The sequence below is a fragment of the Protopterus annectens genome, chromosome 14.part0 (genome assembly GCF_019279795.1).
Source record: "Protopterus annectens isolate FY-2018-M chromosome 14.part0, PAN1.0, whole genome shotgun sequence".
In the NCBI taxonomy this organism is placed as follows: Eukaryota; Metazoa; Chordata; order Ceratodontiformes; family Protopteridae; genus Protopterus; species Protopterus annectens.
In genome coordinates, this window is record NC_056748.1 from 349355484 (window position 1) to 349376263 (window position 20780).

The 20780-nt window shown below is 41.6% G+C and overlaps 1 protein-coding gene across 1 annotated transcript in view; it reads right to left on the reverse strand.

The window, feature by feature from the left end:
- The window catches only part of INPP5F (inositol polyphosphate-5-phosphatase F), a 1563976-nt gene that overhangs the window by 106363 nt on the left and 1436833 nt on the right, over positions 1 to 20780 (reverse strand). Inside the window, exon 16 of the mRNA XM_044056075.1 lies at positions 12616 to 12744. Within this exon, the coding sequence (XP_043912010.1) occupies positions 12616 to 12744 (129 nt within the window). The remainder of the gene's footprint in view (positions 1 to 12615; positions 12745 to 20780) is intronic.

The window sequence follows — 20780 nt, forward strand, 5'->3', positions numbered from 1 at the left end:
CCTTAGCTGCCACACCAGATTAATTTTTAATCCATACTCCTAAATACTTCATTTTATCACGTACCCATAAATACGTATGTTGCTGAACCAATTTGTGTGTAGGCACATAATTTACTGCTATTGCCTTCATTTTAGCTTCATTCATTTTGTATCCCAAAAAGATATGAAATTGTCTCAAATTGTACCACAACACTAATGTCTCTGGTTTTGTCAGGTATAAAAGAATATCATCAGCAAACAGAGCCAGTTTTTCTTGACTACCATACAAATTATACCCTTGAATTTCTGAGTCACTTATTTTCTTTGCCAGTGGTTCTAAATATAATGCAAAGAACAAAGGGGAAAGAGGACACCCCAGCCTGGGTCTCAAGTAGAAATCATCAGAGATGACCCCATCTACTTAAATTTTCGCCTCCGATCCTTCATATATCCTCTTAATCAACCTTGTAATTTTTTCAGGAAATGCAAATGCTTCCATTCCCTGCTTATAAATCCCCAGCTTACTCTGTCAAATGCTTTCTCTGCATCAAGACCCACCAACAATTCTTCTTACATTCTGCTTCCCTCTGGATCATCAGTGTTCTGTCAATATTGTCCTCTCCACAAAACCACAATGATCCAAATCTATCCATTTTCTACATTACTTTTGTCATTCTTTTAGTCATTATAGAAATGAACAGCTTATAATCATGGCCTAGTATTAAAACGGGCCTGTATGAAGCTGGGTCTGATGTATCTTTACCCTCTTTGGGTATTACAGCTACCACTGTTTTTGGATGTTGGTACTTCTCCTAATCTCAAAATACTGTTAAACTAAACCTTCCAGATCTTTTTTTCACCTGCTAGCTACCAAACATCCACAGGAATACCATCAATTCCTGTAGATTGGTTATACATCACAATTTTTATCTCATCTCCTCCTATCCTCTAACCATTAATAATTGAGCCTCATCTACCTCTAACCATGGCATATTTAATTCTTCCATAAAATTTCAATTTGTATATTTTCTTGATTACTATATTTCTCGGCTTTATACAGACTCATAAAATTTCCAAAACATTTCTAAAACCTCTACAGGTTCTCTTGTTACCTTACTTGTTATAGGCTCCCTACGCTTGGTGACAGCTCTTTCTACTGTCTGTTGTTTGAGTCATCATGCTAAAAGTTTTTGTGCTCTACTGTTATGATCAAAAAACAGTTGCTTAACAGCAGTCTTTCTAAACTTGTGCAAATTATCAAGGTAATCCCTTATTTTCTGCTTAGCAATCTACAGTTGATCTTGTTCTGTGAGATTCCCTATATTCTGTAATACTTTAACATTTGAAAGTCCCTCTAAATAATTGTTACTTCTTAATCTTAGCTCCTTTTCTTTTATTTCAACCCTATTTTTAAATTCCACCTTAATTGTATTCCACTCCCCAGCTTTATTTTCAGAAGTTTCTATCCTCTCTAATAAGCCCCTGAAAAACCTCTACTATCCATTCTTTAAACTCCTCTCTTTTCAACAGATAGGTGAGAAAGAGTCGGTGTTTCATTTTTATTTCATTACTCTGTGTTTTTATTTTAGTTATTAATGACGCATGATCTGAAATAGTTACTGGGTGCGTGTCAAGACCTTCAATTAAATGCACATGTTCCTGTGAAATGTAAATTCTGTCTAGCCTAGCTTGTTTTTATAACTTGGGGGAAAAATATGTAAATTCCCTCAGAACTCCTATTAGTGAATTCATATCTTCCATGCCAAATATTTTCATAAATTTCTCCTTTGCTATACTTTCCCTTCTGGGCCCCCCAGACCCATCTTCCCTGTTGCAAATCACATTTCAGTCCCCACCTATAAGTAATATTCCTTGCTGAAAACTTATTTCTCCAAGAAATAAATTTCTTAAGCTCCATTAAAGCAGTCAGTTTCAGGCAGAATAGCCGTTTCAGGTGGAATATAAATACATAACACAAACAACTTGACAAACGGCAACCACGAACTGAATAAAGGTTTTAATGAACCAATAAAAGCACAACAATCACCACACTATAATTCCTTTAAGCGCTTTTCGTTTGTTCTAAGAACAAACTTCTTCAAAAGTAAAAAACAACAACAGCTGCAGGTAATTTAAATTAAAAAGTGCGGGAAAAATGTTTGACATAGCTTTTTTTTTTAAAGAGAAATGACATTTCTCTTTAAAAAAAAAAAAAAAAAAAAAAAAAAAAGAAAGTTATGTCAAAAATTTTTCCCGCACTTTTTAATTTAAATTACCTGCAGCTGCTGTTGTTTTTTTACTTCTGAAGAAGTTTGTAAAAGCGCTTAAAGGAATTATAGTGTGGTGATTGTTGTGCTTTTATTGGTTCATTAAAACCTTTATTCAGTTCGTGGTTGCCGTTTGTCAAGTTGTTTGTGTTATCCAGTTTGTCGTGCCTTTGGTTCTCTATTGGAATATAAATACATGCCAGTGTAATCCTCTTCCTTGCCCAGTAGCCCATTCACACTACAAACCTGCCATTATCTTTTTTTCATCTTATTCTATCACTGTTAGAGCTCCTCTTGCAATTAATATAAGTACTCCTCTTTTCCTTTGTCCCAGGTATTCCACTGAATAACCACCCTGAAAACCTTTCTTTATCAAATTCACATGTTCAGTTCTTTATAAGTGTGTCTCCTGTAACATAGCTATTTGCACTCTACATTTTTTAACATAGTTCACTATTCTTTCTTTTGTGTATTTATCTGTGAGACCATTGAAATTTAAAGACATTGCAGAAAGCATAACTGCATTAAAAAGTTATTCCCACTGTTTATGTATAACACCTTTTTTTGTTAAATGTCTAGTTCCAGCTTTTGTGTTACATGAATACCTTGTTTGACATTTTGAACTTTTATACAGTTGTTTCTTTCCATATCCATTTGAGCCTATGTCACATCTTACAAAACTTTTTTGTTTTATTGAAAGCCCTCAAACAAACAAAACCCCAATGCCCCCTAAAAACCTTTTAACTTAATACTAGCACACAAAACTATGTACATCTTCAAACACTGAAGTTGTACCCTCCTAACAGGAACAAAAGTCACAAACCTGAGTTAACCTAAAAGAAAGGTTAAGAGATGCATGGTGCAGCCTGTGCTAAGTGTTGGTCTTTTCTTTATAGCTCTCCCAGCTGGGAAAACCCCTGAATGCTTTCAGAGAACATTAAGTCTTACCCAATTTCTCTTCTCGTTTTTCTTCAGCTAGTCACTGTCCACCAGCCTGTAGCCAGTTTCTCTTTATCAGATTGTTTCCATGGAAATTTGACAGCTAGCTGCAGAACTGCTACTGAGCATACTTGTATTTGCTAGAAAAAATCCTCATAATATTCAATATTATTTTTCATTTACTTTCTTAATCTTAAAACCTGCTACTAAATCAATCTAAGGTCCTTATAATCCAGTCATTTCCCCATGCAAGAATGAGAGAGAACACATTAATTTTTACTTTGTCATGTTCTTTTAACCAGGCTTTTTTCACTGCATTGCCTACATTTCTTAAAACTGAACAATAAGGGAGAAAGAAAAGAAAAGAAAAAAAAACAGCAGCACCTGTTTACAATCACCATTACACTTAAAAATAACTAAGAAAAGTTTACTTCATAGCATGCAAAGAAAACCATACACCACAAAAACAGTGCTAGTAAGAACAACAATTTAAGTACTTACAGTTAAACTTTCTCCCACCTCAAAACATTTTTTGAACATTAATGTCATGAAGTAGGGCATATGCTTTAGAGTCCCTCAAAAGTCCAACAAATTCTGAAAAAGTCCCAATACATCCAGATTTTTTTCACACATATATTTATTCCATAGTAATTCCACATTAAGATACTGGTTTTATTACTGTTCATCTCCACTCCCAATTCCTGTCTCTCCTTCATTTCCAATGTACTCTTGATTCTTCTAGGCAACTCTGGTTTCTCCCTTCCTTCACTCCAATATTTTGTGATGAAACATGGGAAAGGTTTTCACAGGTACAGTCTCTCTGTGGTCTTTATTGCCAGAAGAACAAGGAGGACAGTCTTTTTCTGTTTCACAGCTCAATTTTTGTTGGACAAACTTTTATATTACCTCCTTAGCATGTAATTCATCAAAAAATGATTTTGTCTCTCCAGGGAAGAATACTCTGAAAACAACTGGGTACAGCAGTTTGAATCTCACACCTGTGTCTCGACATTCCCTGAATAGTGGAATAAATTTGCTTCTCTTCTGCCTGGTGTACAGTGAGTAATCATTCTCCACAAACACTCTGTCTCCCACTACTAGTACTTTATCCTTCTGTCACAGTTTTGTCAAAATCAACTCCTACTGCTGGGAGGATTGCATCTTTACTATTAAAGGTCTAGGTTGCTTTCTCATCAGGTTTGCAGCCTACACACAAAGTGCCTTTTCAACTAACAACTGCTGTGGAATACCAGTCCAGTTGTTTATTTGTGCTTTCATAAAATTAATGCAGTCTGTTCCTTCCAGCTTGTTTTGTATAGCTGAAAATCTAAGGGTTTACCTAAATGCTCTGCCCTCTAATTTTATTTTTCGAACATCTCTTCCTGAGCATTCTCAGATTCAGCCAGCCTTTTCATTTCGGCCTTTGATTTTTCAGTTTATCACCTCATTTGAATATTTATTTAAAGCTTCTTCTGTTTTCCAGCTTTTGCTGTTTGAGTAGATGTACTCCATCAGAGTTTTGTTTATTTTAACCAGGTCTGTGTGCAGTTGTCTTGTATCTTCCTGTAGGTTACTGGAATTCATGTCTGGAGGTTGCATTGCTTTTGATGAACAGCTACAGGACTTTTCCCAGTCAATGTTTCTTCCTCACATTTTGTAGCAGATTTTTTCCAGGTACTCTATATTCTTCCTGGCATCCAGGCAGTACACCCATTTACTTACTTTATTTTACATTTGTTGACTGGGATAGTCCGACTGGATGCATGCCCATTTTCAAAGAGGCACGGTGAGAAAAGCTCCACATTAAAAAACATTCAAAGTCTACTAGCCAGTTTCTGCAATTTACCTATAAACCCAAGTCTACTGGCCTTCTCTGTTGAGTTTTTGTTTTTCACACTGCGAGAGCTATAATTAACTGGTTAATCAATGTGCAACCATCTTGGATTTCTGAAACTGGTCATGTCTGACCCTCAGCCAAAAGTGCAGAAACCTCCTAGAGTGCCTCTATCTTTATATGATACTAGGCATCCTTGTGATTCACCAAGTACATCCAGTCATCCTTCCTCAGGAGAGACAGAATGGACTGCAGTATGATCAACCCAAATTTGGTCTGCTTGACAAAGAGGTTCAGCTTGCTGAGCTCCAGAACGGGTCTTAGGTCCTTGTCTTTCTTCAGAACCAAAGAGAATCTGGAACAGACCACAGATCCTCACTGGTCTGGTGGGACATGTAGGATGAGTTGGTTGATAACCAGTTTTTGAATTTCCACTGCTGCATCCCTTCCCTGGTGGGGTGGTACACCTGGAAGGGATTTATGGGAGTCTCTTGAAGTAAAGAAAAAGAGAAATGTATAAACTCTGGACACAACTCTCAGGTGGAGAGAAAACAACCCCTGACTGCCTCCAGAGTAAAGCAGTCAGGTAACCATTCAGGGATGCTGGAAGGGCTTCCTTAAAAAAGCCCCAAAGAAGCCCTGTTTTTTTTTATTGCCCTGCCACAGTGGTAAGAACCTTCACTATGAGTTTTCTGGGAAGGTTGCCACACTAAGGAAAAAAAAAGGAACTTTCCACCCTTCTGGTTCCTAGATTACCGACCACTGAGGGGGTCAGAAAATGAACTCCAGTGGCAGACAGCATCTTTCTGTCTTGTTCACTCCTAGTCAGCAGCTCTCTGATCTTTGGGACAAAAGTTGTTGTTGTTGTTGTTTGTCTTTCGGCTTTTTCCCGGTAAGGGGTCACCACAACGGAACTCTGGTCCGCTAATGATTGGCAGTAGATTTTTATGAAATGCCGAGGTGCCAGCTCAACGCCCAACCTTCAACGAAGGCCTTTGGGACAAATAATGAATAAATATCAAAAGGAACATAAAAAAGGAAACTTTAAAGCAGTCTAGAAAATTCCTTAGATGCAACCAGGCATAATGGTACATGGTAATGTTTGTGACTGCTGTGCAGGATGTCTTATCAGCTGTGTTGGAGAGCAGATTCAAGGAGATATTTTGTATGAACTGCGTATTACACAACTGAACCTCCATATTCTTCTGAGCATTTGGAGGATGCTGAGACTTATCTTTTGACACTTCAGTGCAAGGTCACACTAAAGCAGGCATGGGCAAACTACTGCCCTGGGGCCACATGCGGCCCGTTAAACGTTTTGATTCGGCCCGAAAAACTTGAAAAAATTTAATAAATTAACCTTGTTAATGTTTTATTTCCCCTGCAATTCTGATGTTTCCTCACTAGATGGCGCACTCTAGATATATTGGCTTTGTTGAGGTGAAGCGTAGGCCTATTACTCCACGTTTGCACTTTACCCTTTGACCCACCGCCCCTCTATGAAGATGAGCGGACCCAAGAAAAGGAAAGTGGACAGAGAATGTCGAGTGTTCAATAAGGAGTGGACAACTAAATATTTTTTCACTGAACACCGATCATCTGCTGTTTGCCTGATATGCCAAGAAACTGTGGCGGTTTTTAAAGAGTATAATATTAGCCGTCACTTTGCCACAAAGCACGCTAATTATGCTAGCAAGCTCTCAACAAAAGAACGGGAAGCTGCTGCTGAGAAGGTGGCAGCTAATTTGAAGGCTCAGCAAAGTTTTTTTCACCGTCAAACTGCCATTCAAGAGTCAAGTACCAAGGCCAGTTTTATGCTTTCATTCAAAATAGCAAAGGCCAGCAAACCACTGTCTGAGGGCGAGTTTTAAAAGAATGTATGGTAGAGACAGCAGGTATTTTGTGCCCGGAGACCAAAGACAAATTTGAGAAAATCAGTTTATCACGGCGGACAGTGACTGCGTGTGGAACTAATAGATGAAGATATCACCAGCAGATTAAACAAAAGGCGAAGTCATTCACTTTTTATTCTTTAGCACTGGATGAAAGCAACGATGTCAAAGACACTGCTCAGCTCCTCATTTTTATCCGAGGAATCAACGAAACTTTTGAAATAACGGAGGAGTTTTTGACAATGGAGTCTCTGAAAGGACAAACACGGGGAGAGGACTTGTTTGAACGGGTGTCTGCTGCCATCGAAAACATGAAGCTTCCCTGGAGTAAGCTTGTTAACGTCACCACAGATGGATCTCCGAATTTAACGGGAAAAAACGTTGGCCTGCTGAGGAGAATCCAGAATAAAGTGAAAGATAAAAACCCTGACCAGGATGTCATTTTCCTCCACTGCATCATCCACCAGGAATCTCTATGTAAATCGGTGTTACAGCTTCATACGCACACGGGGACTTCAGCACTGTCAGTTCATTGCGTTCCTGGAGGAAACTGATGCGGATCACCAGGACCTGCTTTATCACTCCCGTGTCCGCTGGTTGAGTTTGGGCAAAGTGTTTCAACGAGTGTGGGAGCTCAAAGAGGAGATTGGCATGTTTTTGGAGCGGCAGGGGAAAGGGGAAGACTGATGAATTTCCTGAGCTGAGCAACAAGAGCTGGATGTCTGACTTTGCGTTTGCTACAGACGTATTTTCACACTTGAATGAGCTCAACGTGAAACTGCAGGGGAAGGAGCAGTTTGTGCATGACATGTACACAAACGTGAAAGCCTTCAAATCCAAGCTGGCTTTATTCTCCAGGCAGATTTTGAACAAGTCATTCACTCATTTTCCTAGACTAGCCACGCTGAAAGAGGCCGGAGCAAAAGTAAAGAAATACAGTGAGTCACTAGATGCACTGCACGGAGAATTCTGCCGTCGGTTTTTGGATTTCGACAAAATTGACAAGTCACTTCAATTGGTGGCCTTTCCTCTGTCACAAGACCCCGAAACAGCTCCAGAGGAGCTTCAGCTCGAACTGATCGACCTTCAGTCCGACCTTGCCTTAAAAGAGAAGTTCAGCTCTCTGAAACTAAATGACTTCTATGCTTCACTCAATGATGCCGCGTTTCCAAATCTAAGGCGAAAAGCGCAGATGATGTTGGCTTTGTTCGGCTCTACCTTCGTGTGTGAACAGACCTTCAGTGTCATGAACATCAACAAAGCCAGCCACAGATCCAAGTTAACAGACCTACACCTCAGATCCATCCTGAGAATCGCCACAACAAAACTAACTCCAGACTTTGATGCGCTGGCTAAAAAAGGAGACCAACAACACTGCTCCCATTAAAATGTGTGTGTCTCCGTGATACGCACGTTGTTAAAATAAACAGTGTGCGCAGATCAAATATAACGCTTCACAGACTGACTTGCTGCAACTGTTTTGTCCTTGCACTGGTCGTTGTTGACTTTTGGCACCAGGGAAACAAATTGAATAAATGGAACAGGACAAGTACATCTGCATCTCCTACCGTTTTTGAAAAAAAAGACAGTCAGGAGGAGAGTGATGGCGATATCCTGAAGGATAACAGAACTTTCAGTGCTTTAAAATAAAATGGTCATTTATTTGATTTTCAGTGTTTAAAGACTCATTTCGAAGTCAAAGATTTTATTGTAAAGCTTTTCTTCATTTTCATTGGAAATTAAAGCACAAGTTTTCTCCATATCCCAAGATGTGTATTTTTCCCCCAATGAGGTGATGTTTTCAAAGCATGCCATCTATCTGCTCCTGTTCCAGCCCCTTTGTCAAATGTTAGAACTCAATGTGGCCCACGAATCAAAATGTTTGCCCACCCCTGCACTAAAGCCTTGTCAAATGGGCATGATGATTCAGTACAAGTAAAATGAAGGTGGCTGAAGCATATCTGTGCTTTCCCAAGAGTCCTAGTTGGGTGGAGAGAGCAAAGAATTCTCTTCAGAGATGTCCTTTTTAGCGGCCATCAAAATCAAGTTAGCATCCACAAACAGGCTCTTACTCCAGTAGGTTTTGCTCTTGGGAGGGTCAAAAATGTCAACCTGTTTCCTGAGGATTAGTTTCATCAAAATGGGTTCCCTTCAAGCCCTCTGCAACACCAGGTCTATAAGGGCATTCAGAGGAGGGACCACTCAGGACATAGATGGGGCTGAGCAAAAGGCCTCCAGAAACTGACTCCTGTAGGAAAGGAGTTTCTGTGGTCCATCCACTATGCTATTTCAGCACTTCAAGTAAATCATCAAAGGGCCAGTAATCATGGGGGAGGGGTGGATCTGGGAGAACCCTTCCCTTCATTGAGGTCAGTGTCCATGATGAGGGATTCCTTGGAGGAATCCAACTGTTTTTTTCCTGCACTTGCTCCTACCATGCTCCTCCTTAGACATGAGGCAAGAAGAGACACAGATATAGTGCGGGGTGCTGAATGTAGGGGAACCTGGGGACACAAATGTGTGGGCTGTCCTAGAGGCAACTGATGTAGATTTGCATGCACATACTGGACAGAAAGAGAGAAGTATTTGCCAGAGCTTCCATTTCCAAACTGGAGAGGATCCTCTTCACAACATAGACAACCAGACTCAGCTCTATTCAGATCCATGGACCCGAGTGAGACACTAGTTTCCAGTGCCTACTCAACCCACTCAGACATCAAGATTTTAGCTCAGTTCTCCGGAGCCAAAGCACGCACAGCTAAAGATGACACCAAGACCCGGAAGGTCATTCCCGACCCCAGGGCACCAGTTCTGAACATTTGGCTCCAAAGCAACCCTGGCTCTGACAGCGGAACAGTAAAAAAAAAAACCTTGGATGGAGTCAGCACCACCGGGAGGAAGGCAGCAAAGCTGGACCTGAACACCTTGGAATCAAGGGGATTGAAGGAGCAACAATTCTGGAAGCCAAAACCTCAGCCTTCACAACCAAAGAAGCAGGGATGATATCTAGCTGGATCTCAGTCTAAAGGAAGGTTCACATTACCTGTTCCAGATCTAAAAGCTGGAAGCTCCTGACTGACCTGACAGATCTAGATGAAGAAGAACCTGGAGGTGGCTTGGACAACTCTTGCAGGTCAATGGGTTTGATGAGCAGATCTAAAAGAGTGAAGAGTGGACCTGAGGGGGATAGGGGTATGATCCCAGAGAAAAATCAACAGCAGTAATGGGGCACAAGGGAGTCTGCAGTCTGCTAAAAGAAGCAGTAGGGTCAATGGCCAAAATGGGAAGACTTTGACACTAGCAGTACCGAAGATCTGGGCCAAGTCAGCATAGATGGACCCAAAGGAGGTTGGAGCTGGATAGGCCAAAAGGTGACATACCTTTGGCTCTGGCTGTCCCTCAACAGATTAAGAGGATTGTTTGTGATCCTCTCACTCTTTCCCACAGGACTTCAGTCTTTGTCCATCGATCTATCCTTCCCCCCATTTTATCTTCTTACTAAGGGAGGGAGAGGAGGAAGAAGCAGTGGAAGGCGGAAACAGGCCCTTCATGACAGGCTTAGCCCATCTTTCATTAAGAACATGAGTGGCAAAGGCAGTGCATGCTTGACACTCAGTCTCCAAATGGGCAACACCCAAGCAATATACACATTTGTTGTGGCATCCTGTGCTAGCAGTTTATGCCCACATGAAATGCATTTCTTAACTCTGAAGCCTTGTCCATGTCCAGGAAAAAGCCACACTAACACACAGTATCACAAACAGCTAGAAACAAAAACTTATCTACCTACTTTTCTAACTAGGAAAATACAAGCAATACAATATTAACTGCTACTGCCTAGTAACATGAACTACTAATAATTAAGAACAGCTGGTAACTACAACTAAATACAGACTATTGTTTAAGAAAATGGTAATAAAGGAGGGAAAGCCAAACACATACACAATGTACCTAACAAGAAAAACCTACAGCTATACAAACTTTATGCCTAAAAATCCTAACACTAAGCTACTACACACAGGATAGAGGGGAAAAATCAGATAATTAGCCAAAAAAAAAAAAGAAAGAAAAACTATCCAATAAAGCAGCAGTAATCAGCCACCGGGCCATGGAGTGGTACCAGGCTGTGGATCATTTGGTACCGGGTCGCCAGACATGGAGTGAAATGAAAAAGTGAATGTGTGTATGTGTATGAATGCGTTTATGTGTCTGTCTGCATGTGTGAGTGAATGCATGCATGAAAGCAGACTGTGTGTGTGCGTGTGTGTGTGTATGAAAGAAAAAGAGACTGCGTGTGTATGAGAGAGAGTGAGCAGCGAGATTGATCGAGCGATTATTGTACACTCGCTAAACAGCACTTTTGCTGTTAAGCAAGTGTAAAATAAAAGTCACGGAAACCAAAAAAGGGGTGTGTGTATGTTTCTGTCTACATGTGTGAGTGAATGCATGCATGAAAGCAAGAGAGACAGTGTGTAAGAGATTGAGAGTGAGAGCAATCTTGTGTTAGTGAATGCGTGCATGAAAGCAAGAGAGACTGTGTGTGTGTTTCTGTCTGCATGTGTGAGTGAATGTTTGCATGAAAGCAGTAGAGTGTGTGTGTGTGTGTGTGTGTGTGTATATCATAGAGAGAGAGAGAGAGAGGAGTGAAAGTGATCCCTGGCAGCAGCAGCAGTGAGGTTGGCATACCTCTTGACCAAACTACTCAGCCTCTTGCACAATAAATTTGGACAGAGCCACAAATAATATGGACAGATTTTAAATATTGCTCTTATAAACTTAGAAAGTCAATAAGATTGCCATTAGGTTTACATACCTCTTGACTATACCACTCAACCTCTTGCACAATAAATCTGGACACAAATAATGACAGATTTTAAATAAATAATATGGACAGATTTTAAATATTGCTCTCATAAACTTAGAAAGTCAATAAGGTTGCCATTAGGTTTGTGCACCTCTCAACCATAGTAGATCAATGTTATGTTGTTAAGCAGAATGTAAACTTTTTTTTTGGTATTATAATTATTACCATCTGAGCGCAGCAGAGCACCTCCTTGGCCCTCTTCAAGAGGAACCCTGACGATTGGATGGGAGATAGGAAATTCACCCCGGGGATCACATCAGTCGCCCTGTTAGACAGGGGTCCAGGGAAGTAAATATTGTGGGAAGAAATATCCGGGGAATTGTTTGGCTAGGCTTGTATAGGCCCCTAGGGCTGATATTCTACTACCAGCCTATGAACCTATAATCTGTCTTTTTATTGTACTTTGGAGCTTTTCGCCCCAGGTCTTGGCTGAAAATGAACTTCTAGTCCAGTCAGACCACCCTGGTAAACAAATGTCAAATAAATAAATATTATGTACTTTATTATGTTTTTATTATGCACGGATGATGGTGTAGAAAATTGTCTTGCATGAAACCGGTCCTTGGTGCAAATACGGTTGGCGATTGCTGCAATAAAGGATAGAAGCTGGCAGAGCTCTCAACCATGAGCTTAACACGGTGGCAAACGAGATCTGAGGAGAGCATGCTATAGTAGGGTATTATGGGTAGAGGAGGTAAAGCTCTTGGACTGAAGAGTCTCTAAATGGTTGGCTTCATACCGGTTGGATTCGATAACCCACAGACTAAGAATGGACAGAAAAAACATTGGCTCAGAACATTTTTACACAGTATGAAATGAATAAAAAGGGGAAAGGCTTACCTTTTCCGTCTTCATCAGGATTGCGAAGTGCTGCCCTAAGTGTGTGGAAATAACCAGTTGCTTCCTTGTATTTGTAATGCATTCTCATACAGGAAAACTTAGGCTTCCCAAATAAAGTTGGTTCAGGGCCTGGGAAAACAAGAGTTTGCTGTAATATTTAATACAGAAAATAAAAAAAAAAAAGAAGTTATGTACTTACCATAACGTTTCACCTGTATTGTCGATTTTCACTTCACCTTACATATGGTTTAGATCCGATCCGGCAGATCCGACTCGGCCGTTAGAATAATTCATGGCAACCAAAAAGCTCTTGGGCACCTCCCCTTACCCATAATGCATCTCTCTCTCTGTTACCTCAGATCTTGTCTGCTAAAGCTATCTTAAGGAGGAGTATATACAGAGAATTTTATATCAATGATTATGGTGAAACCATTTCTGGAGTATGGAAAAAAATAAGTAATACACCAATATTGAACTTACCGTTCTACCAGGAGCAAAAGGCTGGGGGCCTGGAAGGTGGGGATGTGAAGTGAAATGAAAATCGACAATACAGATGGAATGTTATGGTAAGTACATAACTTCTTTATCTAATATTGTCAATTTTCATTTGATCCTCACGTATGGGACGCAGTCCCCAGCTACCTTTACCTTGGGTGGACTCATGGAAGGATGTTCCTCAGAACCACTGAACCAAAGGAGCCCCTTCCCTTGGAGACCAAATCCAATTTGTAATGAGTAATAAAGGTATGATGATTAGCCCATGTGGCACTGCACAAATGTCGTCCATGGATGCATTACCTGAAACACTGCTGGAGGTTGCCATGGCCTCTGGTTGAGTGAGCTAGAACAGGTCTAGGAAGATTTATACCTTGTATGGTATAGATGAAGGCAATGCAATCAGATAGCCATTCTCCTAGAGTAACTTTGGATATTGGAAGGTCTTTCCTAGGGCCTACAAAGGAAATAAATAATTGACTTGCCTTCCTAAAATCTTTTGTCCCGTGCAGATAAAAACGTAACTGTCTATGAACATCCATCAAATGCAGCACGCATTCATTTTTGTTACTTAAGTTAGGAAAGAATATGGGTAAGTTAACAGACTGATTGATACTGGACTTTGAAACAACCTTGGGTAAAAAGGAGACATTGGTGCGCAAGGAAACTCTGTCTTGATGGAAGATCAGGTACAGAGGTTGGGAAGATAAAGCCTGAATTTCCGATATCCTTCTAGCAGACTAATAGCTACTAGAAAGATTGTCTTTTAAGATAAAAATTTTATATCATGTAGCTGGGAGTTCAAAAGGGGTTTGAACAATAAAATGCAGAACTCAGGTTAGGTCCCATGGAAGGGAGGGGTCCTTATAAGGCAGTCTTAGTAAAAGGGTCCCTTTCAGAAAGGCTTTGCAGAGTTTGTGGGAAATGAGCATCAAGTTATTCTTCCCAACATGAAGATCAGACATTGCTGCTAACTGCACTTTCATCGCAAAGTCAGCCGGTCCATTATCAAAGATATGAGCCAAAATCTCCAGAATTAAGTGGATTGGTGCAGTGAAGGGATCTTTATCATGTTGATTAGCCTTGGATACAAATCTTTTCCATTTGCTCTTATAAAGTTTTGAGTAGAAGGCTTATGAGAGGCTAGTAAGATATGGCAGACTGGGGATGACAGCATAGACTGTCTGGCTATCACTGGAATTGGAGAAACCAAGACATCAGAGCTTGAGGTTGGACAGAATGGAATGAATTATTCCTGTCGGATGTGACAGTAGGTCTGGAGTGGGATCCGGAGCCAAAGGTTTTCTCAGGAGATGAGGCCAAAGGAAAGGAAACCAAATTTGTTGAGGCCAAAATAGGGCAATGAGGATTACTGCACTTTTCAACCTGATTGCTTTCTGGAGAAATCTGGGAATCAAGGGACTTGGGGGGAGGGGCATACAGTAGCCCGGGAGGCCAATCGTACGCTAGAGCATCCCTCGGTGACTCCCCCACTGGGGGAATTAGGGCAAAGTAGCTGCTGCATTTATTGTTCAGGGGGGATGCAAAGAGGTCGCAGCAATGCTGACCCCACCTACGGAAAATGTCTTCTGCCACTTTCTGGTTGAGAGACTACTCGTGAGGCATGAGGATTGATCTGCTCAACTTGTCTGCTATTATGCTGGACTTTTCCGGAATGTGCGTTGCTACAAGAAAGCGGTTGGATGAGCTTGCCTGCTGCCACACTCTGAGTGCGTTCTGACACAGGGGGTATGATCTCGTCCCTCCCTGTATGTATCAGGCCATCAACATGTTGTCTGATTGAATCGCCACTGTTCCTCGAGGCAGAGGATCTTGAAAGTCTTGCAACACTAGGAGCATTGTGTGACAACCGTGCCCTGGCCCAGCAATCAAGGAGCCTCAATCCTCACCACTAACGCCAGGGAGGTCATCTCATAGAAGGGAGGAAAGGATAACTAAAAGTACAATTTCCCTTAAGTGCACACAGATATCACAGTCAGTCTGGGGCTGGTTGCTCCTTCGCTCACCAGGTCCCCAATAAGACTCCCCACTGGCACAGCTATAGTGTTCAGGTCTCAGCCTATCTGGACAAGCTAAAACATCCAGTACCCTCTCTGTCCAACCAGTGCATTGTGTCCCTGCCAAGTAGCTGACACACCACACACACACACTTTGAGAAGAGGTTATACAACCACACAGACACTCCTGGGAAAGGCTGACACAGATTCTCCATCTGTGCCCCATTACCCAGACCATACAGTAGTAATCTCTGCCACCACCCAGCTAATAATATCAACTATTAAAAGGCCCTTAAAAGGGTGTCCAATTATTACTGTGCAATATTATAATCCAATGGTAGCATGACTAACAGTCAAGGTTTACTTTGGAGTGGCCTATTACAATAACCTCTATAAATATGCAATGTACTCTACAGCATATCTCTACACAAACCAGCCACAGGCAGAAGGTTTTAAAAATATTTAATAATAAATAATTAAAACACAAGACAAAACTACTAAACCACAGAGATATCTAAGAGTTCAGATATCACACAGAAACTTAAAATAATACAGTAGGACTGGTCTGATTTCAAAGAAAAATACCTAATTAATCTTCACTAGCTTTAACTATTCCTAAAAAAAAAATCACAGTGCTAGAAACTTACATGTGAGCTTTGGCAGAGTACTGAGTTAGATATCCAAGATCAAAATGCTTAAGCCGCTTGTGAGAAATAGTATTTAAACATTACTAACAAACATATTTGCTGGGTCCCTCCCAAATTACATCAAGTTGACACTTAGGTTTTCCCAGGCAAACAAACTGCATTATTTAGCAATCTAACACCTGCTCAGAAACGTACAATAGAAGACATTTCACATGTATATACTAACAGAAACCAGAGCAGTAAAGCACCATCCACATGTAAAGTCTGGTCATAAACTTTAGCCTTAAAACAATGGGCATGAAACTTTCATCCAGACGCACTGGAGCCAAATTCTAACATGAAAGGGTCACAACATGCTTCACTGAGCCAGTAGAGTGCAATGTTGTCACATATTTTGCAGTTCCAAATTTCACAGTATTCTTTTACATTCAAGAAAACATGCCTGTATTTTACATTTATTTACAAATGCCAGAATTATATATCAAATTCTATTTGACTAGGCTGGCAGCCTTCACCCATCTCTGCCCAATCATCACATCCTGCCTCATCACTGGAATGTTTATGAGTAACTTGGCCTCACTGGCAGACAAGGTGCCATGGACGGTCTTTACCAGATAATGCCTCATCCACCATATCTGGAAGGTGTCTATCTTCACCATGGCCTGCAGCTGTGGGGGAACAAAGGGTCTGCCTTGCGTTAGTTGAGTGAAACGAATCCACCAGGAAAGATTTCTTTTGCAAGTGTCCGTGATGAGAATCTGGTAGGACATGGGGTGGTGAAGAAATGACCACTGAGCAGATAGCAGCTATTGTAGTATTAGCATGTGAAATCTCACTATCGGAACCAAGGTGATAGCTGCCACCAGGACCCCAGAGCCTGATGGATATAGCAAGCAGCTTTCATCCTGTTTTGAAGCAGCTTGTAAGTCTGGCATCTGAATGTCTGTACCTTGAAGGATGGAATCTTTGCAATTCTCTTGACTCATATCTAGGACTGTTCCTATAAATTCCAGTGTTTGGGAAGGTTCCAACTGAGATTTTTCATAATTTATGGTTATGCTGAGCTCTGTACAGGTGTGGATAACACAGTACCTTGCTTGAAATAAGTTGATGCCTGGTCAGGGTGGAAAATAGGCCAGTCATCCAAATAGGGAAACACGGGGAATCCTTGTTGCCTCAGGTGAGGCGCTAACACTGCCATGCATTTGGTAAACACTGGGGGCGGTAGTGAGGCCAAAGGGCAGTGCTCTGCTAATGACTGGCTCCCAGCTGGAAGCGTAAATGCCTTCTGGAGCACCTGTTCATCTTTATATGGTAGTACACATCCTGAAGGTCTATGGAGCACATCCAATCACCCTGTTCCATAAAATGGTAGTATGGATTGTACAGTGACCATTTGGAACTTTTGGCATCAAATTGATTTGTTTAATCTGCTGAGATCCAATATCTGTCTCCAGTTCCCTGATTTCTTTGAAACTAAAAAAGAGCCATGAGTAAAGTTTTGAATCCTCTCTGGTCTGGGGGAACCTCTTGGATGACTCTCTTGTCTAGCAGTTTCTGTATCTGAACTACTGCATGACCCCTTTGACTGCCTGGGATGTCTGGGATTCTCTTGTTTGATGGTGTTGGAGGGGGTGGAGAACGTGTATTATATAACCTCTGTATATTACCCTCTGCACCCACACATCAGTGGTTATGTTTAGCCAGGCTCTCCGGTGCAGGGTAGTCAACCCCCGATTGCCTCCAGAGGTGGGCAGTCGGGCCTCCATTCAGGAGTGCTGGAAGGTTTTCCCAAAGAAAGGTTCTCTGGACCTTTTTTTCTGTGGGCCTCCTCTGCCATGAGGGCTGCATCTTCCAGAACTGTTACCTGCTTTGCCTCTGGAGAACTTTTCTCCAAGTGTGTCATAAGACCCTTGTGATTTCTTGAACCGCATTTTGTCACCATCTCTCTGACTCTTTGGATATGGTCTCTGCAGGGTGGAAAAACTATGTCCATGGCAGAGAGGGTCTTAGCTTCTTTTTCACACCTGGCTAGCATATCTTTGATCTTGGGTCCAAAAAGGGACAGGCTGTCAAACAGAGCATTGACAAAGGAAGACTTAAAAGGCTCTGCAAAGTCGCAAAGGCACATCCAGGCATGCCTCCTCATGGATATGCCTGAACTTGCTGCTCTACTCGTTCCCTCAGCTGCATGTGATATGAGCCTCATGGAAGAGTTGGCTACAGAATGTACGTCTGCCAGCTGGGAAGTAAACTTTTCTCTAACCCTTTCAGTTACGGCAACCTAAAGGGTATCTCAAAGCCCTTTGACCAGATGCCTCTGTAAAATGGGAAAGATATTTCAGCAATCATAGGCAAAGGTCGTTGAACAGAAAACCCACTTCCCACATCTATTCATCATCTTGGAATCCTTATTAGGAGGATGGATAGGGGAACTTTCCTCTGAGAGTTCCTTCTTAGTAGCTGCCGCCACGAACATGGCATCTACTGCAACGCCTTTTGTCCAAAATTTCTTGTCATATGGCACTACAATTATTTTGTTTTATCTCCTGGGAGTTGGTTCAGTGTAGTCTGGGTTGTCCCACACCTGTCGAGAGATCAAATCTATGAGTTCTTCGATGGGAGGAGTCACCCAGTAGGTAGATGGAAGGGATCCGAAGGCCACCAGGTACACCAACTCTTCAGGTGAAGGATTGCTGGTCTGCCAGCAACCTCTCTTCTTCAAGATTTCCAAGATGACCCCAAAGGAAACATTCTCAAGAGGTGACCGAGGGGATCCTTCTCTCTCATCAAGGTCTGTGTCCTCCATGAATAACTCTTCAGTGGAGACCAAATGTTTCCTCTTATAAATCCTGTTCTGAGGGACCTCCTCAGTGGACTACTCCAGGAAAGTATCAGAATGGGGGGTATACCTACGCGTATCCTGGGGCCTGAGGACCTGCTGTCCCTGTGGAATGTCACGGTCAAAATGGGAGCGCTAGGGATGTAGAAGGGAAGCTGGTGGATCCAAGGTGGGAGGAGTCTTCTTAGTCGCAGAGGCAGTTATTGCCCTCTCCAGAGCCCCAAAGGCTGACTGCTCCCAAGTAGGGGATGACTCCATACCCGAAAAAACACTCCAAAGGATCACAGTCCTCTCTGGCTCTGAAAACAGCTTGTTCAGGGTCAAAGCCAGAGCCAAGTTCACCTGCTCAGAAGCCTTGAGGTGCATCAGCCCCTCAGATGGCCCCAAAGTCGAACACATGCAAGGCCGTGTGGCTCGCTATGGCTCTGAGAGCTCCCTGGCTCCGAAAATGATGAGAAGCTCTGAGCAAAGTCCCAATCTGAAGAAAGGGAAATACTCAGATCCGGGTTAGAAGATACTGAACATGTTGGATCCAGGAGCTCTGAAACCTGTCCTGAAATCGGAGGAACTAAGGGGATTGGATGGCTTAAAAGAATCCTGGACCTTATGGGTAGGAGCTGAGGGGGACTTAGAAATACCTTGCACCCACAAAATCTTCTGAACCTTCCATTCCATGTTTTCTTCAGTATGACTCCTGGTAAAGCTGGAAGAGGAGGTGAAAGAGACTTAGGTTTACTTAGAAACAGAGATGGTACTCTGGATGAGACCAGATCAATATAGGGAAAATGCCTGGTCTTTGGTAGAGAGAGAGAGAGAATCTGTTTGAACGAGCTGGTCTGATCGGAATGCAATGGCTCCGACCTATCCTTACCCGATAAACTTGGAGTCATAGAAGTCAGATCCGAAACAGATATGGTCGGAGCTGATGGGTCTGACTGTGTTGTCTCATCTGCAGCCTTTGTCACTTTTGTTCTCGGCTTCGAGGAGTCTTTTGGAGGCAAGGAAGTTTCTTCTTCCCTCTATCAGAGCTTTTAGGGGAAGAAGATGCACGGCTCCACTGAGCCGATTTAGATTTCGAAGATTTAAGGTCACTACCAGAAATGGCCTCTCCAAATGAAGACGGCTACCTACCTGTTGGAATCATCTTGTTTTTCCTTTCAACCAGGGCCATGTGGTTGAAAGAATGACAAATGAAACAATCCTCCTGTAAATGGAGGGGGCCAAAATAGTAAATGTATAAAGTGTGTGCATCACTAAAGGGAATCTTGTGCCCACACTTTGAACATTTTTTGAAGCCAACTGGCTTTTCAGACTTCTTAGCCATTGAATAGAAAGGCAGAGAACAGACACACACAAAGATAAACTGTGAGGAGGAAGGTGAAGAAATATTAATAAATGTGTTTTGGAAGGTAAAAGGGAAAGAACAGAAAAGTTACTAAAGATAGTAGCAGAGCTACCCCAAAGGGTAAACAAGAGGGAAAAGGAAAGTAACCTAATAAAAAAAAAACGGTTACTTGAAGGAACAGTCATTTAAAAGCGAAAGGGGAAACGTGATTAAGTCTGATTTATAAAAATAGAATGAATAGCCAGACAAGAAGATTAAATATTGAAAATAACCCTTATCTGCCCAAGAGCTACAGGAATGACAATGTCTTTTGCTAAGTGGCAAACGAGATCTGAGGTAACAGGGAGGGATGCATTATGGGTAAGTAGAGTTGCCCAAGAGCTTTTTGGTTGCCACAAGCTTTTCTAATGGCCAGACTGGATCCAATCCATATGCGAGGATGAAATGAAAACTGACAATATCAGATGAACTGTTTTCTTGGGATCATCCTCATATGCAGCAAGACAAAACAAAATGCAGTTTGTGAAATACATGGAAAAAACAAATACATTCCAGTACTTCACAGACAATGTAATAAAACAGAATGGCAAATGCTAAAATAAAAGTATTTGTAAAGTGACGGAGCACATCAGACGTGAGAAGTCTTATTCTAAACACTCAGAAGCAAGCATCAAGATGGATACAGTTTGAGGATGGAACAAGTGGCCAAAAAATTAAACCACTGAAACAGGTGGAAGTTAGCATATACAAAATTATATTATTCAAATAAGAAGTTAACATAAACAAAACGTTATCTAATCTTTTTAGCTTGCCAAAAA